The sequence below is a fragment of the Gambusia affinis genome, linkage group LG07, assembly GCF_019740435.1.
Source record: "Gambusia affinis linkage group LG07, SWU_Gaff_1.0, whole genome shotgun sequence".
In the NCBI taxonomy this organism is placed as follows: domain Eukaryota; kingdom Metazoa; phylum Chordata; class Actinopteri; order Cyprinodontiformes; family Poeciliidae; genus Gambusia; species Gambusia affinis.
This window is the reverse complement of record NC_057874.1, coordinates 5,706,047-5,731,807: the sequence shown is the minus strand read 5'-3', so window position 1 is coordinate 5,731,807 and position 25,761 is coordinate 5,706,047. Positions and strand designations below refer to the sequence as shown.

The following is a 25,761-nucleotide window of genomic DNA, read 5'->3' as shown; positions in this document are numbered from 1 at the left end:
TATGACGGTTTACACATGCAAACATTTCTATTCTCTAAATAACTTAAATAGTTGAATGTTTGTTACTCACTATAGATAAAGGACAATAATTTAACATCAAGTAAGGCTGACACAGCAGTGTAGTAGCAGTAAGGTGAGTTTGTCACTTAAACCAGATGTTTTTCACCATTTTTGCAGAAATCTTGCAGAGATCTTGGTGGAAATGATGCTGCATTTTTTCCCCCCACCATAATTATGCATTATGGTGGAAAAAATGTGGGAATCTGTTGATTTGAGGTGAATTTCCGCATCAGGAATCGCAAAAAACTGGATCAGTGTGTTGATTAGAGAAGTATTAGTTCCTCTCTACTCAAATCTGACCTTTAGGAAAGAGTGGCTGCTTGCATGTCAGTGTCAAATTTATTTTTATAGCACATTTAAAACAGAAGTTGACCAAAGAGCTTCAGTACTTACACCAACCATCATAGTGTAAATTGAAAGTTTACAACAAGCTTTTTAGAAGGTCAAAAAAAACGGGTTTGTTGGTCAGAGGAGACCAAAAGATGAACTTTTTGGGTTACGGAAACTTTAAAAGAGCCTGCATCCTTGCAGGAATGCTTTTGCAAAGTAGATAGCAGCTGACCAGATCAGCAAGTCGCTGTGATCAGCAGCACTGGGAGTTGTTTGGTGTCGTGTTGTTCTCAGTCCGGCGCAGTACTCTCAAGCATCTGATGGGCTCCTATTTCTCCCAGGCTTTGGTTGCTTGGTTGCCGCTGCGCTGACGGCGTCGACGCTGATGCAAATATACGCAAACGGTGGCGTTAAAACCAGCAGCAGCACAGGGAGCTGTCCTTTAAGGCTTCTCTCCCACTAATTGTTCTGCCTCTCTCCTGGGAGCTTTTGTTGGGGTAGAGAAGAATGTGGAGATCAAGGGCAAATTATTGGTCTGATCTTTCTAAATAGATGTAATTACAGTCTGATGTTTGTCAGATTATCATCTCACATAGGAGTCACCTGTTTGCAATGAATCTAAGCGCTTTGACCCCAGGGAACATGTCGGGGACAGTTTGTTACTTTATAAATCCCTGCAGAAAGCATCTCCACATGGGCCTGCCTCAGGTACTCGCTTCGGTGAGGACGCTGAAGAACAACAATAAAGCCCACAAGAGCACAGTGTTTGGCTCAAGTTACCTCACTGATGAAAGATGGGGGATTATATCCATGCCTGAATGTCAGAACTTTCTTTTTTTGGTTTTTACTTTGAGAGCTGGAGAAGGAGACTTTCTGGGGGTTGGGGGATTACTCTTTTCAGATCTTCTCCAGGTTTCTTAAAGTGTGTCCAGTCTTTGGAGGGGAGGGGTAGCTTTTGTAATTAGGAATGCAAACAATTAATCGACTTATGATGAATTGTCGCTTAATTGTTTATTAGATTAAAATTAGTTCCAATCCATCAACTTGTATTGTTCACTTGGTGTCAAACTCCAGTCCTGGAGGGCCACTGTCCTGCAGCTTTTAGAAGTGCCTCTGCTGCACCACCTGAATAGAATAATTAGGTCATTAGCAGGCCTCTACACAAGGAGGAGATAATTAAATCATTTCATTCCAGTGTTTTGTACTTGGGGCACAAATAAAAACTACAGGACAGCGGCCCTTGAGGACTGGAGTTTGACACCTGTGGCTTAGACCTTCTTTTAGTTTTGTAGTTTGGCCGCCATCCAACAGAGGGCGCCGCTGGTCATCCTTAAGCGGAACCTGCTGATACAGAAATTAAAAATGGCGGAGCTACATCGGAATGAGAAAGAGAAGCGGACCCAACGGATATCGCTGTGGGGGATGGAAAACGCAGTTTTGTTTTGAAATATAATCACTCGACAAAATCCTTAATTTATCACCTTAATAGCTCTCATTGAGCCGTGTTTTATGGCGAAGCAGCGCCACCTTGTCAACCAAATATTACTCAACAGCTACGAAGTATAGGACGTGACGACAGAAAACGCTGAAAAAAATACGTAACTGGATATTTTATAAACCAAACGTAATGCAAATAAGCATCAGATTTTGAAAGCTGTCATGAGTTAACGCGCTTCATGGAACAAAGTTTTAATATTTCCTTTTTATTCAGTCAGTGTTTAACACAGCTAACTCAAAAATAATGTTACAATTTGGTGATTTAAAAAAGAAATTCGCCATATTTTGGAAAAATATAGCCCTTTATGTGTTTTTAAAGACAATTGCCGCTTATCAATTAATCGTCATTGGTCATTGGTCAGTCAACTTATAATAACTCGCTAATCGATAGCTTGTATCCCTAATTCTAATGCATTTCTCTTCTGAAATATCTTATGGCTTCCAATGCAGATATAAGACAGGAAGCCCCTCAAGCTGCTTCTTCTCTCCAGAGGCCTTTTAAATGTGTGTACGCTGATGAATCACCAGTGTGTGTGTAGGTGTGTGTGGATGTGTGTGTGGGTTGGATCGTACCTCAAGCCTTTTGTAGCAGCAGTAAATCTCGGCTCAGCCTGACAGTTTTACCGGGTACGCTCTAATCCCCACATGCCGGCGTCGCACCGTCAACATGTCTCTCTAGTTACCGCCGGCCCCCTCCCAAACTCTGCCTCCCGTTTGACATCTGTGGGAAATAAAAACACTGCTGTTCCCGTTCGTGGGAAAGAATCTAAATCATTTGTTGTTCTGTGCGTTCAACGCTGACAGACGCTTCCAGAGTTTTTACTTTGGGATTTTTTGAGGACGTAGAGAAGAGGGTCTGTGTTTTTATTGTGTTCGGAGAAGTTTGGTTTTCTTTGGTCCTGAGTGTTTGCTTGTTCTGTTCTCCGCAGGCCTTCCTGTCAGCACATATGCCAAGTTCTGCCATCGGAAGCTGCTCAAGGTGGCGATCACTGGAGGCAAAAAGGTAAGCAGGGCAAAGAATTTTTTTTATTTATTTATTTGCAATCTGCAAAAGTTTGGAATGTAATTTGAGATTTTCTAAATATAATTTTTTTTATGGAAAAAAAAGATGGGAACAAAAAATGTCTTCCTTTATTCTCTTGTCAACCAATTTCTGTTCATTCTCCATCAGTCCCATCATGTATCCATATTTAGTCCATCCATCCATTCATTCTGTCTATCTGCTTGCCTGTATATCCATCCTTTGATCCATTCATCTATTTGTCATTCATCTATCCCCTCATCCTTTAGTCCAACCATTCATGCTGTTTTATCCATCCTCTGATTTATGCAGGTTCTATTTTTAATGTCTGTTTACTGTAAATATGTCACAATAACACTTGGCGTGATGATAAATTTTTCCAGAAAGTATTGTTATAAACAATAATATTGTTGTTTTGAGACCATTTTCAAATGGCATAATGCAAGTACGCAATCTGAAAGTTCAATAAACTTTAGTTTCCAAAGAACATTCACCTCTGGATCTAGAAGACATTTTAAATATCCAAAAATAAACAACAAAAAAAACAACCGAAACAAAAACTAAAATGCATTATGAGGACTCAACAAAACCAAATTTCCCTTTAAAACAGATGGGGGAAAATTGGAAAAAGTGCCTCTCAGGACTTTTATAAAAAATAAAAGTGCAAGTAAAAGTGGCTGTCAAATGTTTCAAACTGGTGGCTCTTCACGAAGATTAAATGGCAGCATCACTTTAAAAAATTAAGCAAACAAGCATAAAAGTTGTCACGCTCATTTAAATTTATAATGCTATTAAAATAAATGCATTGCTTATTGCGACAGCCTTAGTCACAGGGTTAGAGTTTGATACTTTCAGCATGTGTCTAAAAGTCCTGAGAACTCTGCAAGTTTGAGTCGACTAAAGTGTCATTTTGAAGCGAAAGCTGTGCAGGAACACAATGCAGGACATGCGAATCAGCTTGAAAAGTACGAACCTCCTCTGAATCATCCGTCTCCGAGGGAGACGTAATTACAGGTGTGCGGAAACAGTCACAGCCAGAGACGTAAACACGAGACCCAGTCACAGCAGCGCACCTGCAGACCTGGCTGTGATTTGCCCTCCACACCCCCCATGTCTTCCTTGACACACTTGGATTGTAAATCTACCTCTTGCTTCCCCCGTTACCCTGCAGGGTCTGCGTAAGCCCACCTTGGAGGAGATCGACCACAGCAGACGGGCCATCATCACCCCGTCTCTGTTCGGCAGCTCTCTGGAGGAAGTGATGGAGCGGCAGAGCGAGCTCTTCCCAGACAGGAAGCTGCCCTGGGTGCAGGTCCAGCTGTCCCAGTACGTCCTGGCTCTGGGCGGGGCGCAGACAGAGGGCATCTTCAGGTAAGGCGGACCCCGAGTCGGCCGACGACGTGCCTCGACAAGATCGACGCTGCGCCGGTCTGGTTAATTAAAAGGGGTTCTCATAAAGTACATGGATAGCTCTTATTGCATCTGTAGTGTGTGTAAACAAGTGTGTGTGTGGTCTTGTGATTCCTTTTGTTTCTAAGCAAACTTTGCTCTTCATAGCTGCTCTGTGTAACGCGATACCGGGTGATGTGTGTGTTTACATTGCTGTCCGAGCGGCAGAGCACATGGGGGGCCTCTCAGCGATGTGTGTGTGCGTGCAGAGTTTTCAGTCGGATTAAATTCTGTATGATGTCCACATGTTTACAAATCAGATCCCTTTACGAAACAAACTTCATGCCGTGGAAAGTTTCTGGAAGGCATGTTTGGTTATGATGACTTCATTGGGTTTTGATTTTCATCTCCAGTAAAAGTACGTCTGCTGGGATCAAGAGGTTGTGTTTAAGAAGCTGCATTTTAATTCAAGTTAATTGAATTGTGTGTGTTTATGTTGCACTAATTCACAACAAATGCAATCCAAAATCGCTCTGAGGAGCATGCGGAATAGAGACGGAGGTCCCTCTAGTGGCCAAAGAGTGCAACTGTGGGATTTCTCCGTCTTTGTCGCATCGAAAAATTTCTGATTGTCAATCAGAATCAGGGGATATGGAGTTAAAGTTTGATTGCAATATTTTCAGGTACTATTGTGAGGAAAACTATGCGATACTTCTCTATTTAAGTAACTAAAAACATGCTGAAAAACGCATCTAAAAAAGTAGTAAACCCGACTGGGTCAGTTTGGGGGTTTTATTAAACATCATTAATTGTAATTTATTATGAAAATGATAAATCTAATTTAATATCAGAAATTTATCACAATATATAATATATACTGCAATAAATGGCCACTTATTATCAGATTTTCTTATCTACAGACAATATATATCTACACACAATTCCTTCATAGTGATGTAAAATAATGTTGCCAGTAATTACAACCTTTTGATTGCTTTTTTTTCTGTTATGGGGGCGACACGTTGAGGGACCATTTACATACACCAGCTCATTTTCTCTTACATGAAATCATTTGAAATATGCATTTTGGATTTTAATTATTTAACAAATGTTTATCATTTTTTGAACGTACCACACACACACACACACGCGCAGTATGTTTGGTCAAAGAATCTGGCAGTGGATGATATAAAAAGCACCTTTCAATTTCATTTCCCTAAACAGAACAGAAGTGGCTTTAGTGCCAATCTACTCCAGTCAGTTCCTGTTTTTTTTTCCTTTTCTTTGGTCTTTAGAGTGCCTGGAGACATTGATGAAGTCAACGCATTAAAGCTCCAAGTGGACCAGTGGAGGATTCCAGAGAATCTCTCTGACCCCAATGTTCCAGGTATGGGTTGGATTTATCATCCAGAGACGTTTTCACATACACACCGTCAGGCTTTCTGGATTAATACGGTTTCCTTTTGATGAAGCCTCTCTGATGAAGCTGTGGTATCGGGAACTGGAGGAGCCGCTGATCCCAATGGACTTCTACAAGCAGTGCATCAGCAACTGCGACGACCCGGTGGCGGCCATTGCCGTGGTGCAGTCTCTGCCCGAACTCAACAGACTGGTTCTGTGCTACTTCATCCACTTCCTTCAGGTAACAACCAGCATTTTCTCAGACACTGTCTGGAACAGGGACCCACCAGTCCATTTTTTTTTATTTTTTTCCCCTCTTCCGATACCAATATAGATATGATGTTTAGCCTCCGCCAATTTGATACAAAAAAACTGTGCTGGTTTGATTTTAAACCTTTTTTGTTTTTTTTTTTAAACACAGACATAAATGTACTGAATTACAAATTTATCAGATAACTGCACCAGTGCGGCACACTTAAATGCATCAATAGCTTCACAAGCTTGGTCAAACATGTAAAATCAACACGGCTTTAATTTGTTTTGTCAGTGCAACTAGGAGTAGAACAGCCAATGTAATGGACCAAAACAATAGGTTCAACTTTGGTTGAACGTATAAAAAAATAAACTGCAACAAATCTTTCAATTGGTTCAGAAAGTACAACTAAAAATTGTAATTATAATGTAAAATTAATAATGAAGGGTGACAACACTCGGAGCACACAGCATTGAGTTACAATAAATAGATCTGCCCTTATTGGTCGAGCACAAACTACTCTAAACTACCTTAAATTCAACTTAAACTGGACCCGTGGTTCCTTAAACCAGGTCTGCAAGGCCAAACAAAGCACTAAAGCCACATTTTTTAAACAAAACAACAAAAAAACAAATACACCAAAGTGGAGAAATTGTAGTTGAAGAATCTGCATTTAATCTGAGACACTCCATTTGAATCAGAATGAATCCAAGTTGATCCAAATGCCATAAATCCTCTGAAATGACTCCATCTCACTTGGAAGCAAATTTTGACTTTTACTTCCTGCTGCTACTACTTTTAAAACTCCCAAACTGTTTAAAGGCACCTATGAATAAAGTTGGCTTGGCTCTGCTTTTGTGGAACCTTCACATAACTGCACGTGACTACGATTAAAGTAAGTTTAGTTTTAATGCTCTTTATGTGGGTGCTCAGAATGTTCTAGAAAATGCTAGGGAGGAAAATTTAGAAATTTGAGTCTGGAAAATATGCCGTTATGTATTGAAGCGTGGGAATCCTGCATGCCACAAACTTAAACCTACTTTATGTGATACAATTCACTAATTGTGAAGTTGAAGGAATATAATGCATAATTTTTATCTACTTTTTCTTTTTTTTTTTACTCTCTTCAGTGAATAAAAATCATAAAAGTTTGTGGGGTTGAGTTTGTTTTCAGGCCAGTTTCTCATGAACTGAGTGCAGATTAAGGCTCATCCATCCAGTGCGCCTTCGTTTTCCTTCCTTCTCACACCTGCCTCATCTCCAGGTATTCGCCCAGCCGTCCAACGTCGCCATAACCAAGATGGACGTCAACAACCTGGCCATGGTGATGGCGCCCAACTGTCTCCGGTGCCACTCGGACGACCCGCGCATCATCTTCGAGAACACGCGAAAAGAGATGTCCTTCTTGCGGATGCTCATCGTCCACCTGGACACGGGGTTCATCGAGGGCGTGGTGTAGACACTGGAATGCCCACAGCGCACATATCGGTCACACATTCACAAACCAGCGGAGGAAAAAAATGTAAAAATCAACACTGTCTCTGTTTAGGTCACACTGGAAACTTGCTGAGGTGATGCTTTACAGCTCTTACATGTGTGTGAATGCTTGGGGTTTTTTTGTTTTGTTTAGTTTTTTTTGTTTACTTTCCAGAAAAACCCTTCAGTTCAGATTTCGATTTGTTCAAACGCAGCACGTGAAAACAGGCTAACGCTTTATTTCTAACTATAGGGCTATTACTACTGTTTCAGGTTGGTCGAGCAAGGTGGGGTTGAATCGAGATTCAAGATCGAAATTACTCATTTGTAAAAAAACAAAAATTAATTTAAGCAGTTGAATTTTTTTTCCCCCACAGCTTTCAGGTTTTATTAATGTGTGTTTGTGTGGTTTATCAGTGTGAGCAGAAGACACCTTTGTTTTTTGTTTTTTTGTTTTTTATTGTGATAGAGAGGCATCCACCTTCGAGGGTATTTCCAGGTCAAGCCATGGCTGATAGTTTTCCAGCAACAAAGTCGGTCTGTGTCTTTTGCATTTAATCTTCCCACATACAGCGCAGCTGTGGCCCAAAGGAAACAGCTCCTGCTGGAAAGACTGTTTTTGGTTTAATGGACATGAATATGTTAAAGTCAATTAAAAGAACTCTTGTAATCATGTCTTATTGATAGGTTTGCCTCGTCTGCTTTTATTAGTTGTACTGACGGCTGCTTTAGCAATCATTTTATTGAACAAGAAGTAAAGAGATCCCCGCCCCAAAATGCAACCTCTCACAAAGCCTGTTTATGCAATAATAAATATTTTATTTGTTGTCAGTCTTTCAGTTGGAATTGTTCTGTGTTTTTTAGCTCAGGTCCTACGGGGGAAAGAAATGGGTGTCGGATGAATATCGCTGACTGAAATTCAGTTAAAAACACCTGTAGAGAAAAATGAAGTGTCTGTGAACTTTCTTAAAAATGTAAACTGAGCGGCTTGTAAATAAATTATGTGTGGAAATTTGTACTAACCTTCCGGAAGTATATTCTAATTATCTGGGTTACGGGGTGGGATGGGTTGTGGGGATGGAAGAGGGTTCGGTTTCACTCTAAAGAGCAATAAAAAAAGATGTGTAAGTGAGAGGCTGTCTTTAACAGCTTGTTTTCCTGCTGTAACTGCTTGCTATTTTAACAAAAACAGATTCAAACCACTTTCAGCATATGTGTGTTTGCAGACTGTCTTCTCTGTAATGACTGACTATAAATAAAATTTTGTTCATTTGTTGATAAAGTGGATTGTGGTTATGCTAAGATAAATTAGGGCTATGAGAGAGAAAATTTAGATTTTAAATTCAACTCTAATAAACTCCAAAAAGTCCCAGCAAAGTGAATAAAGTAAATGAGCTGAAACTTTTCCAGAAATAAAGTTTTATTGTTTTGGTTGAAATTTTTAATTACGACCATAATGGCAGCAGAAGCTGAGAAATGTACTATTAACTCGTATTGCTAGTAGCAATTAGCACTGTTTTTTTCTGACTTGCAACTGTGGCAATTCAGAAAATCTTTCACATAAAAGTAAAAAAAAAAAAACATACCTGGAATGTTTCCGTGAAGATGCAACGCAAGATTTAGAAAGAAATTCCTCTTCAACCACGATAACCAAAATCCAATATGGCGACTGAGCATCCAAACAGTATTTTTCTGTTTTCTCTCCCAAGACCTGATGCGACAATAAGTTCTTAAAACCATGACCGTTTTAAGAAGTTCATGATGACAAAGTAAAAACGTGTTTTTAAACATTTATAGTATTTATATGTGACATTTAACTATAACAGGTTCACAATAACCCAAAAGATGGACGATCTCCGTTCAGACGTTTCTCTAACTTGAATGCTGTCCATCTGGAGGAACTTTAGAGACTAGACTGTTCATCCACAAATCAACTGAAGGATGCGGAAAGGTTTCTGGCAGAACTGCTTGTGGTCAAAATTGCTTGCGGTCTCTTTTATGGATCGGAACGTGAAGTTGGATGTGACGTCATTCTGAAATCCTAGTTCCTGTTTCAGAGGCACAGTGAATGCACCACGAGTTATCAATGAATTGTCTGCGGCAACCTTAACTTTTAGGCTTTAATTGTTCTGCTTTAATATCTTTCCACATCAGCCCCATGAGTTATTCTCTACATTAGACCACTTCCTGCAGCATGGGAGCTGTTCCATTAGAAGGATGTCAAGATGCATTATTAATACATCCTGACAGAATTTAATGGATTAAATGAGTCCATTTTCTCTCCTAGTCAGCGAAGGGGAAAAGAAAAGTTAAATAATTGCCATTTCCTATCAGAACAACCAGCTTTGTTAATTTCGCATAATTGCATAATTTCAGAATTCAAATATTTTACTGCCTAAGCCTATATGGTGTAAATTATCTGAATTCACTCGCTGGTTTATTTCGAACCAATATCGATTCTTTCTTCAGAGAAAACTAAAATTACGGAGCATTTTCAAAAATAAAGAACAATAAAATTATGCCTATTGCTTTCTCCATAATTCTGGAGAGTTAACAAGATATATTTCAAAGTAGAAAAAGGTTATTTAAAGAAGAAAATTCAAAGATTGTATGTTTCTGCTTCTTGGCAGTACGTTGCTGTTATGTCCATAGGCCAGCAGGGGGAGGCCGAGAGAATGCTACTTCTCAGAGGAAAATATTAAAACTAGTATTAGCATTTTTCAATAATATATTTCAAAATGTAAATTTCTTTAGGATTTAAGTTATAGCATAAAAATGTAACAGGTTTACAGTTAACAGTCATTTACTGTTGCTAATTCCAAATCATTTCTGATGGTTTTGAGGTAAATTTCATTGTGATATCAAATGTAACTGCATATATTACATGGTAATCAGTAAATAATTAAGAATTTGTACTGACTTCCTATTTTAACCGAGTCTTTTCTTAAATGCTGAACTCCACATACAAATTACAGACGAAGTCTGTAACCACCATTCCACAATTTCTTTACGACTTTTATTTGAATAAATTATTTGATTTGCTACTTCTGCTTCGGGGATATGCAATATTTGGCCGACACTACATATGGAGATGGCATTTTGACTTCAGAGTTCCTTTGTTTGTGAATATTAAGCTTGTTTATTTTCCAAATAAAGGAACAACCATGTTTATCTACATAATTAAATTACCAAGAGTTCAGTTGGTGGTTCACGCATGCGCACTGTGCTTTTACTCTACCCGCGCCGGTGGTAAATGCAAGCGAGAGAAATTCAACTGCGTGGTTTGGAGCAGACAGGCGGAGGCGGCTGTATCTGCGCAGTCAAGGGATTGCAGGCTACATTTTTCGCTCAACCTGACACATAGTGACTGGAGAACAGGTAAGAGGTTTAAATCCTCTGAGTATGGCGCATCTCCGAGTTTATACCGCCGTAAACGAGGCCCTGTTTGTGGCTGCATCACACGCTTGGTATGATGCCGCATGTCGGCTTGGAGAGTTCAAAACAAACGTGACGAAGTAAATAATTGAATGTCCTCTAAGTACATTTGTTTGCTCTGTATTTATGAGTTCACCCTTCTGTATTTTGGCGTACGTTTCTTGTTGCTGACTGGGTAGCCGTAGATATGAGTGCGGTGTCCCAGTTGGAGAAGTTTACTGTTTTGCATTTCCACGCCGCTCGTTCGCGGTTGGAAAAGTACGAGGAGGTAGGCCTTAGCGCGAGGCCACGGAGAGCCCACCCTGTGACTGACAACTGCGCGTCCAATCGCCAGCGAGCTACAGCGAGCACCCGCCCACGCCACACCGTCTCCACCAATCACGTTTATATTAACCACTGACGTACAGCTGGTTTGTCTCTCGCTGCGCCCTGTGGTTATAAAACACCGGACAAATAAGTGCCACCGGCGGTGGAAGTGGTCAACAATAGCTTACCTGAAAATTAAGCACGTGTTCGCGTTGTATCCGTTTAAATAAAAGCTGAAACCTGTCCACGTATGTAGTTTTTTTCGTATAAAGACTGTTCGCAAGAAGTACCTTTTCCCTTGCTTAAATCTTAACTAATATGTAAATTGGTGTTTACACAACATATACGGTAACCTCTGACCTTTAAAACCTCCAATAATCGGAGCCTCTGAGCCAGTTTTGGCCTCTTAAACCCGGTTTCCTCCCTCCCTGCCTGTCTTGTCATCTTTGGCTCTCTACAGGCCATTAAAAACAAACGGGTTAATTTTTAAATATCGCACTGCACAGGCTGGATTACCATCCATGCTTGTTTGACGTCGTGCTCAACATTTTAGCTACCACGCGAGGATGACCACGGTAGTCTTTGTCTCCTATTGTGTCTGTTCGGCGAAATCGGCTGAGCAGAAAACACGTGGGCCGGGGAGTGTGGAGATATCCGGTTTGTAGGTTGCAGTGTGTTGCATTGATGAAAGCCAGCTAACGCCTCCACGATGGCGAACCTCATCAGGCGGCTGAACGCGGGAGAGAAGTAAGACTCTGTCGGCATCTTTTTAAAAAAATGTTTATCGTTGCTTATTAGTTAAAGGGCGCCGGTATGTCAGCGTGTCCGCCGTGCTTTTTTATGCGTAACAAAAGAAGCTCTGTTAGCGGAGGAGGGATGATGCGGTTGCCTTTTTTCCCCTCCTCCCTTTAACGACTGAATGAATCTCCTTTCATTTAGGCCTTTCTTTAAACCGAAGCCGACAATATTAGAAACGTGTACGTATGAAACAATCAGAGTGGGATTTAACGGAGCGTGCAGCGAAGTCGATGCGGGAATCAGCTTGGCGCATGATTGCTTCCTGGTGGCTTTTAATGGAGCGGGCGGTAAAAATGGTAGTCGTTTTATGTCTTCTCCAGAAACGCGGACTGAATATTTCTCTGGCATAATAGTTTTTTTTTGTTGTTGTTTTTTTTAATGTCACATCTCATTTGAATATCTCGTCGCTGAACATATCCACCATCATTTCAGGGGCATGGCTCACCTCACTAGTCCAGTTTTTTTTATCACCTTGTTAGTAGCAGAGCTGCTAGATCAGGGCTTTCCAGTCTGAAGCCAATCTCCACTTCTTATTGAGGTCTGATCTGCTGTTGTAATTTGTACCATTTCTCTTTTTAGAAGGAATGTAAGGCATAAAAAAAATTCCTCCTGTGGGTTATTTGATAGAAGTAATGCAATTTAATCTGACAGCAATGGAAGAAATGGCAAGAGTATCTTCAGCTGTGTGTCTGTAACCTTGATCTGATTTATTTACTGGTCAGTGTGGTATTCTAATGATAACAAAACATGTAGCTCTAAGTCCTGATCTATTTATGCTGCTACACTTCCAATAATCTCCAGCAATTTATTGTTTTGACTTTATATTGATATATAATATATATGTAGATTAAGATGTGCCTATTGAGCTCTAGCAGAACAAAACACTGATAATTTAATTAGCAATTAGCCGGTTAGCTAACTGCTGGTTTCAGTCGTATTTTTGTGTGTTTTTGTTTTGTTTTGTCAGCTGAATCTGAATTCTAATCAAAGTCGGTGTAGTGGCCTGCTTTCAGCCAGCTGACAGATGGTGTGCAGCAGCATACGGCTTTAATTTGTGCTTCAAACACATGCAATTTATCAAGCCTCTTATTAAAACACTATACAGAAAAGCTTTTAAAATCTCCACTTCAAACCCTGCTACACCTGGACGTCTGATTCCTCTGAGCTGTGTGTCTTAGTTGCTCTGCTTGGTGTTGTGTTTCTATGCAGAAAATGGCAGAAGATTTAGCGTTTTGATATCTGAAAATCTCAGGTGAGAGTTGATCAAGGGCAACGTTCTATTTTGATCTGCAGCTGAGACGGTGTGTCTCTCTAGATAATGTAACTTATGAGCTGTGTTTTTTTTGTTTTTTTTTTTTGCAGAGGGCATCTGCTCTCTGGCGTTTTCCAGCAGCGTTGTTCTGCTGTTAAGTTGCTGTCTCACTTCCCCTCCTCGGTGTCAAACCTGCCACTCAGGTTCACAGAGCCGAGTTTTTTTCCACAATCTGTGGAGCCAAGCGCCTGCAGAGACCTTGACGGCTCTGTGTTGTATCTCTGTAGCATACCCAAGGTTATATGAGTGTTGCTTGGTATGTTGTTGGTTAATGTGTGTGTGTGTGTGTGTGTGTTTGTGCAGGACGAGAGCCTTGATGTGGGCAGTATGAGTAAGACGCCCCCTAACAGAAGAGGGATAACATTTGAGGTGGGAGCTCAGCTCGAGGCCAGAGACAGCCTCAAAAACTGGTGAGTCATGGCCTCGCTCATTCCTCCCCTCATTCTTTCACTTCCCTCATTTTTTCACAGCCAGCCTCTTGTAGCACATCTTCCTTGTTTTTAAAAATTGATTTGACTGGCTGTGGTTGGGGAGAACATCTTACACTTTTTATTTCTTAATTCTTCCTGTGCCAGTAAACTGCCCCCCCCCCCATCAGATTCACCTCTCACTGAAATCATTTCGAGGGAAATCAGTTTCTTTCCCACATTATGTTGCATTTTGATGGCTGTAGGAGATATTAAATGCAACACAAATTTTGATTTGAGCCCAACATGATTTTCTAATCATGCATTATTAACTTTTTATTTTTTATTTTTTTCCAAAGGTATGCTGCCAACATAGAGAAGATTGACTACGAAGATGAGAAAGTACTGATTCATTACCGCCAGTGGAGTCACCGCTATGATGAATGGTTTGACTGGACCAGTCCGTACCTGAGACCTGTGGAGAGAATTCAGCTGAGACGGCAGGGCCTGCATGACGACAGCTCACCTGTAAGACGGCGGTCCGCTCCCTCTCCGTTCCGGCCGGAGAGCTGTGGAAAACGCACCGCCTTCGTTTTGTTTACACCTTCTAAATGCTAGCTTCTGCTTTAACCTCAGCGACGCTATAGAAGGCAGCGCTGCTCTCTGTTGGCGTTTAGAAAACACCGGCTCGCCAGCAGAAGTTGCTAAGATCTCTGTGTTCTTTCCTCCAGGGCTTTCATGTAAATGACAAGGTTCTGGCCAGCTGGTCTGACTGCCGTTTCTACCCAGCCAAGGTCATTTCAGTCAATAAAGATGGTAAGTAGCTTCAGCTTCTCCAGATGCATGAACCTCTTAAGTAGTTAATATTTTATCATGTTGCAATTAACTTGAATGGATTTGTTAGGATATAATAGGCTAGAAAAAGTGTGACATGCATTTGGAGTGCCAGTTTACTTTGGCACTGCAGATATAAACCAATTCCCTTCAGAAGTCATTCTTCTTTTAGGCAAGAGTCCAGTTATGTCATTTAATCTGAGTATAAACATCACCCTGAACACATCTCCCTTTTGAAACATGGTGGGGGCAGCATCATGCTGTTGGCATGTTTTTCTTTTGATGGGAAAGAGAAGCTCCTCAGTTGATGAAGCTACAATCAGGCTGTCAGTCAAGATAAAGAAAACAGATTTAGAGCCACAAAAAATACTTTTTTTTTAATTAAATATTTACTTTTTTTTTCATTCCTATGTTTAGGTTTTATTTAAAAAAAAAAAAGTTTTCAAAAAGATGATGGCTACAGTTTCTTGATATTTGCATAGTTGGCAGCCTCATAAAAAAATTAGGTCCAAATAAAAAGTGACAGGTACTTTTAGTGTCATTCTGCTGTGGAAATTAAATGGAATTATTCCATGAAAAACAAAATTGCTAAAATCTGGCATTTGTTGTCGTATATTATTTAAAAAAAGTCAAGTTATTTCTTTTAGTTGCATAATCCAAATCCATTTCAGCTGTAGATTCAGCAGAAATGTGATTCAGATAATTGTTGACTCCGGTGAATTGGATGGAAATGCAAATTTCAGAATTATAGGAAACAATTGTTCCTTTGACATCACAATTATGTGCTACTCTGTGTTCCTCTGTTTGATTAAAATCACAATTAAATGCACAGAACGTTGTAGTCGTAACGCGAGAAAGTAAAAACAATCAAGGAGTTTTCGCTCGACACAGTATGGACTTGCTTGTGTCCAGATTGTGTGAAACATAGTTTGCTTCAGTTTCTGTGTCTTTGCCTTCAGCATCCTACACTGTGAAGTTCTACGACGGCGTCATCCAGACGGTGAAGGGGATGCATGTAAAGCCTTATATTAAAGAGGTAACATTCTCTGTCCATCTATCTGTGGCTTCTTCTGGCCGATTTCCTCACTTTGTGTTTTGTTCTGATAGAGAGGTGGAGCTGGGGGCAGATCTCGGTCCTCAGACAAGAACGTGGTGCGAAGGGCCCCGAACCGCAGAGACAGGAGGCCGCAGGAGAACGGCTGTCCCAAAAACAAGCGCGCCCGGCGCAGCACTTCGGACCAGGACGAGGACAGCAACAGCGACGATGAAGAGCAGGAGGAGGGCGCGGTGAACGACAAAAACCCCAAACTGAACGGCGTCTCCGAGGCCGAGCACGCCGCTACCAAACAGGAGACGGAAACCTCGGAGCGGAACGACCCCGCGGACGCCGAGAAGGGAACGGGACTCACGAACGGCGTGAAGGTAGAAAAAGACGACGGGGAGACGGAGGGAGAGCGCCGCGTGAACGGAGACGTGAAGAAGGAAGAGGAGGAGTCGGAGCAGAGCCTAACAAAGCCATACACGGAGCCACCCAAGCCATACGCGGAGATGCAGAGCGAGTCGTCGGCGCCGACGGAGCAGGACTCTGTCACTACGACGACCGCCGAATCCAGCGGCGACTCTGAGCAGAAGCCAAACGTCCAATCAGAGAGTGCGCAGCCTGCAGCAGACGCACCGCCTCCTCAGCTTGTGAAACGTAAGCGTTTGACTCGACGGCAGCAATAAAATGGATATAATAAAAAAAAATAGATGATTCGATTTATTCAAAAGCTGAAATTTTGTTTTGTTATATTTTCAGCGGTACGGAAGCAGGGCTTCCACAATCCCAACAGATTCAGCCGAGAGCCATGTAAGTCTCCTCACGTATGTTGTTTTTATCTGCTTTTTAAAAAACAAAACATTTTGTTCTCATTTTATTTATTTAGTGTACCGAGTCATCAAAAACCAGCCTCCTCCCGTTCTGTCCATCAACCTCGACCACAATCCCTTCAAGTGTGGCGCTCCTGGCTGCACAAAGTCATTCCGTAAAGCAAAGCTGCTGCATTATCACATGAAATATTACCACGGTGAAGAGCCGCCTGTGGAGGGACCGCAGAGCCCCACCAGGAGCGTCCAGACCAGGGCTTCTGACAAGCAGCCTGCTGCTGCTCCCGGTCTGGAAAGCTCCAAGAGACGCCGCACCATTTCTGCCTCTATGCGTGAGTTCCTGCCCAGTTTCACTCGCATGTAGGGATGCCAACAGTTAATCAGAGATTAATGGGTTATTAGAGTTAAAATTGGTTCATATTGACTAATTTATAAAGTCCGTTTAGACCTTCTTTAAGTGGTGCAGTTTGGCCGCCATCCAGCAGAGGGCGCCGCTGGTCATCCGTAAGCGGAGCCAGCTGTTACAGAAATTAAAGATGGCGGTGAATACCAGAAAAGGAAAGAGAAACGGACCAAATAGAGTTCGGTGTGGGATGGAAAATGCACTAAAACCGATTCTGTTTTGAATTATAGCTCCTTAAGTTATCACCGTCAACCTTTCAGTTAAAAATAATCGCTGCGAGGACGCGATGGAGAATAAAGCGGAAGAATTGTAATGTGAGAGGGAGGAGGACTTGATGCCTATAAGCACAAACCTCTCTGTTCATGGGGAATTAAATCTTTTTATCTTTCTATTCAGCAACCTAACCGGTTTATGTTTGTTCTATTTTATAAATCTAACAAAAATATGAAAAGGTTTTAATGTGCGAAAAACAATTTTCGGTATGTTGGTATGTAACACTGCTGACAGAATGTGAATGTAATTTTCTTAATATTTGTAATATTACTGTTAATATTTTTGAAAAATGTTGCCCTCTTAATCCAAAACTTAGGTTTTTAGAAAAATGGCCGCTTATCAATTAATCATTAGTGTATCAATAAGTTCAATCAAATTTAATCTTTTTAATCAATAACTAGCATCCTCACTAGGGTTCCTGGAAATTATGAAGACAATGTTTGGATGAACAGTCATAATGCATCCATGACCTTCAGCAATAAGACTCGCCTTTTCTGAATCATGACATCCTTTAATTGCTCAGTTCATGAACTAATCCTAGTTCTTTTTAAGACTCAGTTGGAGCTGCTGTGGCTCCACGTGGTGACATTAAGGCTGCAGGCAGGCGCACATCGGCCCCTCCTGCAGTCAGCACCCACGGCCACCAGCAGAGGGCGCTGCTGAGGGAGAAGAGTAAGGAGAACCAGCTGGACAGGAACCTCTGCCAGCTGCAGGACAAGGACGCTGACAAGATTTGCTTTGACATTGGTGAGTGTGATGCAGTGTTTCATTTAGTGAAAAAGGGATTCAATGTAGTTAGATATTCATCTTTATTCCCTGTTTTTCCTTATGTAAGGTGTGCTTTCTTTGCCTTGAATCACATATGATGTTGCTTGTTATATCTTCCACTGTTGGGGCCGACGTGTAGAAACTTAAGAAAAGTGTGCAAAAATCATTTGAAATCAAAGGGAGCCAGTACCTCAAATGAAGGAAACAGAAAAAGTATTTATTCTGTTCTTGGCAATAAAAACAGAATCCAGGGCAGTTTTTATTTCAAAACACTTTCTGTATTTAGCCAAGTTAAAAGCAAATTTGGGTCCACCAAGGTGTACTGAGACCTCTAGATGTGGTCTTAGTTATCATGAAAACAGAAGAAAACCAGAAAGCTTGCAAAATATGATCTTTGTGTTGCATTAATATTTTTTATTTTTATTTTTTTTAAAGTTTTTATTGGCTCTAGTGGCCTTTATTTGATAGTTAATTGACAGGAAAGTGGGTAAGGAGAGAAGGGGGAAAGACATGCGGCAATGGTCGACAGGCCGGGAATCGAACCTGCGACGGCCGCGTCGAGGACTAAGGCTTCCATGTGGGTTGTGCTTAAGCCCTGCGCCACCACAGCACATCCTGCATTAACATTTTTAAGTAGATTTTGATTTAGAAGCCATAGTTTTATTTAAGCAAAACAGTAATGACAAAAATAATACACTTTGAGTTAAGTTAGGAGAATTGTTAGAGATGCCAATAAGTGTTTTTTTTTTGTTTGTTTTGTTTTATCACGGCTCCTTCTGTACAAGATGAATTTCTTCATCATCTTTTTTTGCACCAGAGGTCCAGTCTTTCTCATAGTCTCTGTTTTAACATGGCCTTTACTGTTTATTTCATGATCCTTAGGGAAACCCAAAGAGAAACCCAAACAGAAGGACTTCCTCCGCATTAAGCTAAAGAAGAAGAAGAAGAAAAAGAAGGCCAAGTCTGGTAAGAAGCAGGTCCCCAGAACTGGGGGAGGTCAATCATCTGCTGCTCTGCATGTGCGCTTGCTGTGACGCCTAGCCTGCTAAAAGCACAAAGCGCTCCATTCACTCCTCTTGGTGTGGTGACTGAGCTGGTGTGTGGGAGAAGTGGAACATTTCTGGCTGCTTTGTCTCTCCAACATGACCGCCAGGATGTGTCAGATAATTTCTTTTTATAGTTCAGGAGCTTTTTTTGTGACTTAATTGGCTGGTCTCATACATTCATCTCTATGTTCCGTACCTATGCTGTGTTTGAGGTGTATACACAGGCTGCCTTCCTCTAACTGTGACTGGGCGATGGGGTTTGAAAACAAAATCCCAATTTTTAAAAATTATACTTTTTTGTTTATTTTTGCAGAAAGAAAATGTGTTCTTTCCAATTTTTGAAAGTGTATTTTATTCTTGAAATTGTCTTTACTAAATTTTATATACATATATATATATATATATGTGTATTTTATTTTTTTACAAACGACAGAAAACATTTTCAAAACTGTTGTTATTTCAGTCACCCCTTCTGTGAGTCGTACAATGACGTATTTGGGCCAGACTACAAGAATTTTTTGTTTAATTTCTAGAATGCAGTATTATATTGGGAGAGTAAAGATGCAATGATGCAGGAAAATCCATCTTCCAAAAAGGTTGTTTTAATGAAATAAAGCTGGGATAATTTGTTCCATCTTTTCATTTTTCCAATCCTACGACTTTATTCAGGAAATGGGACATTCTCGTATTATTTTGGATTTATTCTCGTGTATCTATTCTTGTAATACTATAACTTCATTCTTGTAATGAAAGAAACTGTAACTTGGCCCTTATGTTTTGTCAGAGTTGACTTGAATTAAAGTCCAGATAAGTAGAAGCTGTAGAATACACTTGTTAGTCAAGATGGCCGCCTTGGGCACGCTGACATCACCATTAATTATGGAAACCCAATAAGTTGCTTGGTTGGAAAATAAATTAAAAAAAAAAGCAAATTTTTTACCGCCACCCTTAATTAATCGATCAAATGGATTTATCGCCCAGCCCTACCTCTAACCACTTGTGTGAGACTTTGTTGTCCCTGGTTGTTGTTGAGTCCATAATCTACCAACTTGTAGATTATGGACTCAACAACAATTTGTTTTTGTCTTTTTTTTTTAGTTGTTGTTTTGTGCCACATTTTGTTGCCTCCTGATGGGCGTTTTGTTCCACAGCTGACGTTTTTGTTTCACATCTGCTCCCCACCCCTCCCTGTATTAACAGAAAACACTGGTAGTGAGGAGAATATTGACATCTCAGTATTGGGTCTTCACTCCAAATTGAATTTGCCACTCAAATTCCCCCTCTCACACAATCACAAGCCTGAGGCCTACCCCAGCAGGCCCGGACACAGCTACACAGAGCAGATACTTGTTGATGGTGGGTATATTTACAACTGTGTGTGTCTGTGTGTGTGTAAGTGTGTTTGAGAGCTGCTCCCTCCTCCCGTCTTTTATTCGCTTAGGATTCAATCAGCCATGCTGCCAGCTTTGCAAATAATATGTAATGTAATACAAGATGCAAATATTGCACCAGAGACGCATCAGAAATTTGGGGTAATTTTGTGTTTCCTCTAGTAGCAATAGAAGCATTTAAAAAATAATTCAAATTAAAGTCCAGCTTTTCTTTGAGAAATTGTCATTCAAAATATTTCTTTCTAGAATTTCTGTTCTGATAGGTCACACTTTTTTTTTTTTTTAAATATATGAGAAGATGTGGGGTTAACAGTGTCGCTGTGAAACAGGGTTTTACCAGACTTAGGTGGAGCCGAAATGATTTGGAAATGACATTTTACTAGCTATAATGTAGACAACAGGAGCTTTAAAACAAAATTACAAAACTGGACTAAAGTGCTTCACCATTTACTTAAGTGGTATAAAACAAAAAGTTTAATTAGAAATAGTTCCACCTGGAACTGTTAGATCTGTGTATGTCTTATATTATGCTAAACAAATGTAATATAAAAGTGAGAAAACCATTGTAAAATTTGATGCCTTACATGTTTAGTAATATTGTGAGTTTGAGGCTGTTTGGAAGCACCTGAACTAATCATTCAAACTGTCATCTTGCTTGGTTTGAATGAAAATGAAATGTCCTGATTTGTAGTAGGATATAGTTTGTTTTTTGTTGGGTTTTTTTACAGCATTTCTGCTGGATGTTAATGGATTTTTAAACGGCACTAAATCCGATCAGAACTGAATTTGCTTCCCACTGTAACAACTTCCACTCTGAAGAGTGTTGTCAGACCAGCCTAGTAGGGTCAGCGATCAGAAAAAGGTTGGATTTTCTGATTATTTCCGACCAGCAGGTTTCTCTGTGCATCCTAATATCAATCTAATATCAAACCGATGGGTGGTTGAGTCCTGAGCTTTTCTCTGCTGCAGTGCTTGCTTCATGATTTAACCTGCAGATTCCCATTAAATCATCCAATTACCGAGCAGCTTTTGACTACTTTTACATTCTGCCGTGGCAGAATTGACAAGGAAAAACCCCTTTTGAAGTCCAGCGGTTGTGCTTTCCCCTGTAGACGAGGACAGCATCAGCGACTGGTCCACTGATAGCTGCGGCTGGAGCGACGACGACTTCGACGTGGACCTGGACGTGACCACGCCTCCCCTCAGCGTGGACTCCGGCGCTTTGGACTCCACCGACCAGGAGGTCGTGCGCTGCATCTGCGAGGTGGAAGAGGAGAACGACTTCATGATTCAGGTTGTGCTGGTTTTTGCTTCGCTTCCCGACACGTTTCGTATCGTATTAAATTGCGCGCGGCTTTCAGCTAACGTGTTTCTCCCGTTCGTCAGTGCGAGGATTGTTTGTGCTGGCAGCACGGCACCTGCATGGGTCTGATGGAGGACAACGTCCCGGACAGATACACCTGCTACATCTGCAGAGATCCGCCAGGTGAGACCGGCGCGCCGCTGTTACCTTCAGCCATAACCGGAAAGAAACAGATCTGCTTGCATCACACATGTAAATGCAACAGTCTATTTATAAAGTAGCAGATGGAAAATATACTTTAGAAGTGTTTCTTCTGATTGGAAGAAGAGAATTCGTCCAAAAGGGTGTTAACCTCGATGGTTTGATCTCAGCTATGCCCGACATCAGAAATGAAAATCACCTGTCATCAATATGTTGGAATGACTACTTTTTATGAAGTGTGCGTTGCTGTGAGAGCTCTGGTGGAGCCGGTGGCACTTTGTCCAAACAAACCATGAAGAAGACTACTTCCTGTTGCCTTCTTTGACGTTTCCATCAGGAGTAACATCCGGCTGGTCACGTGACTCCTGTGATGTGAAAAAAGCGTTCCGATACGGCTGAATAACCACCTCATCCTAGCTCACAAACGTTTCATGGGAAAAACGTTAGCTTCATCAAAACTGGAATAATCGATTCGGTCTGCGCAAGTTTACTGTAAACGGAAACGCAGCCACAGTTGGGGAAGTCTTTAAAATCAGATGGCACTCGGGACTGGCAGAACTCAGCAGTTTGTAAGAGATGTGTTCTCCATCTTAGGTCAGAGGCAGAGTCTGCGCTACTGGTACGACCGCGAGTGGCTGACCAACGGCCACATGTACGGCCTCTCCTTCCTGGAGGAGAACTACTCCCACCAGAACGCCAAAAAGATCACCACCACCCACCAGCTGCTGGGGGACGTGCACCACGTGGTGGAGATCCTCAACGGACTGCAGCTCAAGATGAGCGTCTTACAGTGAGTCTCAGGCGTCGGCTTTAAACGGCGCCGTCATTTATTTCCTAGAAGCTTCATTGTGGAATCGTTGCAGGAGCAGCACTCACCCTGACCTCAGGCTATGGCAGCAGCCGTGGAAGCACTTCGACCGGCCGCGGCTCTGCTCGGACTCGTGCCGCGGCAGCAACACGGCCCCGTCCCCGCTCACCCCCGACGAGGACATGAGCAGGGGGGAGATCCTGATGTCCAACGCGCTGGAGAAGCTGAGCCGGGCCGCCACGGCTGCAGCCTCCGCCGCCTCGTCGTCCTCCGGCTCCCCCGCCCCCTTCCCGTCTTTCCAGGACTCGTACATCACCAGCGAACACTGCTACCAGAAGCCGCGGACGTATTACCCGGCCGTGGAGCAGCGGCTGGTGGTGGAGACCAGGCAGGGCTCCGAGCTGGAGGACAGCATGAGGAGCACGGAGGAGCTGCTGGAGCGGGAGCAGCGCTTCGGGAGCCTGCTGGACATGGACAGGCCCAAGTCAACGGGCAGCAGCAACAAGGTTCGGATTCATGGCACTAGTTTCTGAAGGGGCTTCCATGAGGGGAAACTCTGCCAAAAGTTACTTCCTGAAAATAAATAAATCGACATGACTGAAAAACGTATCACAATATAAGCCTTTCACATCAGTTTACTGATAATTATTGGTTTTCTTTTTGTTTTAAATATCTGAAATACTCCCAAACTGCTGATGTGACCTTTATTCTTTTATCCAGACGTTTCACTTCACGCCATTTTTCTATTTTTAAGCAGTTATGAGGCACTGTAGCGAAACTTGAAACTGCTGTGCAGGTTACTCAACAGGTTGTTGCTAGGTAACCAAAGAATGAGTGAAGTACTTGATGCCACTAAGCTAGCTTAGCCTAGCCATGAGAGGTTGCGCCATTCCCCAGCAATGCTGTGCAGTTCTGAATCAGAGTTTGTTGACCTTATTGAATATTCTATCAGATCCATTATCTATTGATATTGATTACATGTCTATCACAATAAATTTTGTTTATTACTACTACACTTTCTCATAAATTTGGACTAAAACTATTCATGCCTCATTTTTATACAGCTGTTCATTTGTGATCTATTATTAACTGTCTTTTCAAAAGTTATGCGTCCTTTCAGGTTTATCACTGAAATTTCTACAATAACAAAAAGGCATCTGGAGAAACAAATTTATTCAAACTTCATCAATCTAAAATGTCTGAATCAGTTGTTGTAAATAGATGTTAGCGTCTTATATTATGGATAGCATTATTAGCAGCAGTTCCATTTCGAAGCATCAATCCTTCTAACGTAAACTAGAAGGGATAACCTAATAGGATGTTATTAGTAGCAATACACTATTACATAGAATTGTGAATTGAAACTCTTTAGACAGTTTCAATTTACTAGTGTGGTGGTGGAAAGGTTTCCTTGAAACTGCTTGAAAAGTGCTTGAATTTTACTGGGGGAAAAGTGCATGAACTCTATATTAAATATGGCAAACTTTCAATACCTTCCACATTGAAGAGTGTAGTCGCTACAGCGGCCTGGTAGCACCTTGTCATGTTGCCTTCACTGGTTTTTAGAAGATTGGATCTTTGAGTATCTGACTCATTATAGTTATAACCGGAAGAACTTTGTAAAAAGCCATGTGAATTAACTTATCCTGTGCTATTTTGAAAATATTTACTGAAACTAAATATGCCTTGTCTTTAATTTTATCTCAGGCTTTAATGGGTGTGTCATGGTTGCATGCTGAGAGCAGAGAGGATGATGGGAGAAACCTGGCAGATAACGGCCAGTACCAACAGTGGCAAATTAACCTGCTGGATCACATTGACGCTGTCCAGGACGAGGTCTCTCATAGGATGGACTTCATCGAGCGAGAGTTGGACGGTAAAGGGGGGGGAGGGGAAAGCAAAAAACAAAAACAGTTTGTGCTGCGTTTGAGCTGATCAAAGTGACCTATGACCTTCTTATTTTCTCCTCCTCAGTGCTGGAAAGCTGGCTTGACTACACCGGGGAGCTGGAGCCTCCGGAGCCTCTCGCACGCCTCCCTCAGCTCAAACACCGCATGAAGCGGCTGCTGACGCAGCTCGGCAAGGTGCAGCAGATCTCCCTGTACAGCTCCACATGAGGGCGCCAGAGGTCCGCTGCGGGTTAGAGCGACTCCCGTGGCTACGGCGGAAGAGGCTCTCTCTCTCTCTCTCTCTGGGGGGAGACGGTCCGACCACGCGTAGTTTCCTGCCGTCCGAGGTGGAATCATAGAAATATCGATATGACCACAAACGGAAAAGCAAGGATCCTTTGTGTCATGGTTCAACACAAAGGGCAACCTCGTTAATTTAAGAGGGGGAAAAAATCCAGAAGGAAACCCTTAGGACCAGATTACACTTAACGTGGCTCTCATGCAACTCTAAGCCTTGTGAATGCCTTTTATCCGAACTGCCGCTGAAGGTCTCTCCCTCTCTCTCTCCCTCTCGGTGCACAGTGCTTTACACACAGCTTTAGATTCAGATTGCAGTTGTGTACTTGAACCAACACACTCTTTGCAATAGTGTTTCGAACACATTTTCGCTTGGGTTTCTTTTTTTCGTTTTTCTTTTTTGCATCTCAGACTTTGTTTTACTCCATCTGTCCTGCCATATTAAGTTGGGTGGCGATTTGAAGACATTCACTGTAAAATTACGTTTCAAAGAGGTCTATAAAAATGATCAGTTTCCTATTATACACTGTGAAGTTAATTTCTGTCTCACATGAAAGGTAGGCTCTGTTTTTGGCTCGTGTTTATTACTTCATCTCCTTATTTTTACTTCTATATTTGTGTCGCTGTAGCATTTTGAAGTATGATTCACTGGGAACTTGTAATGTGGATTCCTCTTAACATAGCATTTTGTGTAAGTGTAATATATTACCTAGAACATGTGTAAATTTATTTTTATCTCATTCTCTTTCCTCTGTTTTTTTTTCTTCCTTGATTCTTTTTGTTTTTAAGCCATCATTCAAAATGTGTTCTGAATAAAGATACAGATATTGTATGGTAAATGTACTGTAACTGTCTGTCTTAGAAGCAGGGAAAATGTCAACGGCAATGCAAACAGATCTGGAACGTAAATAAACTATCATTGTTATTAATCTCTACTCGCATCTTCTGTGACGTTTTTAACAAACGTTCTGACAATTTTAAATGGGTTCAATTGCCT

At 41.5% G+C, this 25,761-nt stretch overlaps 2 protein-coding genes across 9 annotated transcripts in view; both read left to right on the top strand.

Annotated features, from left to right (window-relative positions):
- arhgap46a (Rho GTPase activating protein 46a) overlaps positions 1-8,705 on the top strand; it is a 45,350-nt gene extending 36,645 nt beyond the window's left edge. For all 3 annotated transcript variants that reach the window (XM_044121860.1, XM_044121861.1, XM_044121862.1), the window contains 5 exons: positions 2,817-2,890; positions 4,080-4,279; positions 5,593-5,684; positions 5,770-5,939; positions 7,216-8,705. In XM_044121860.1, coding sequence (XP_043977795.1) covers positions 2,817-2,890; positions 4,080-4,279; positions 5,593-5,684; positions 5,770-5,939; positions 7,216-7,410 — 731 coding nt within the window. In that variant the 3' untranslated portion in view covers positions 7,411-8,705. The remainder of the gene's footprint in view (positions 1-2,816; positions 2,891-4,079; positions 4,280-5,592; positions 5,685-5,769; positions 5,940-7,215) is intronic.
- A 1,946-nt stretch (positions 8,706-10,651) lies between these two features.
- On the top strand, positions 10,652-25,699 carry phf20a (PHD finger protein 20, a). 6 transcript variants are annotated; one of them, XM_044121857.1, is made up of 17 exons: positions 10,652-10,805; positions 13,582-13,688; positions 14,045-14,213; positions 14,417-14,501; positions 15,479-15,555; positions 15,627-16,215; positions 16,318-16,368; positions 16,445-16,717; positions 17,614-17,808; positions 18,712-18,795; positions 20,076-20,231; positions 21,379-21,560; positions 21,653-21,752; positions 22,365-22,560; positions 22,634-23,084; positions 24,286-24,454; positions 24,553-25,699. In XM_044121857.1, the coding sequence occupies exons 2-17, from the start codon at positions 13,606-13,608 to the stop codon at positions 24,693-24,695; spliced, it is 3,003 nt and encodes a 1,000-aa protein (XP_043977792.1). In that variant the 5' UTR covers positions 10,652-10,805; positions 13,582-13,605; the 3' UTR covers positions 24,696-25,699. The 6 variants fall into 6 exon arrangements, with proteins under 6 accessions (XP_043977792.1, XP_043977791.1, XP_043977793.1 ...); XM_044121856.1 differs by lacking the exon at positions 10,652-10,805 and adding an exon at positions 11,631-11,915; XM_044121854.1 differs by lacking the exon at positions 10,652-10,805 and adding an exon at positions 12,168-12,262.
- The last annotated feature ends 62 nt before the right edge of the window (positions 25,700-25,761 follow it).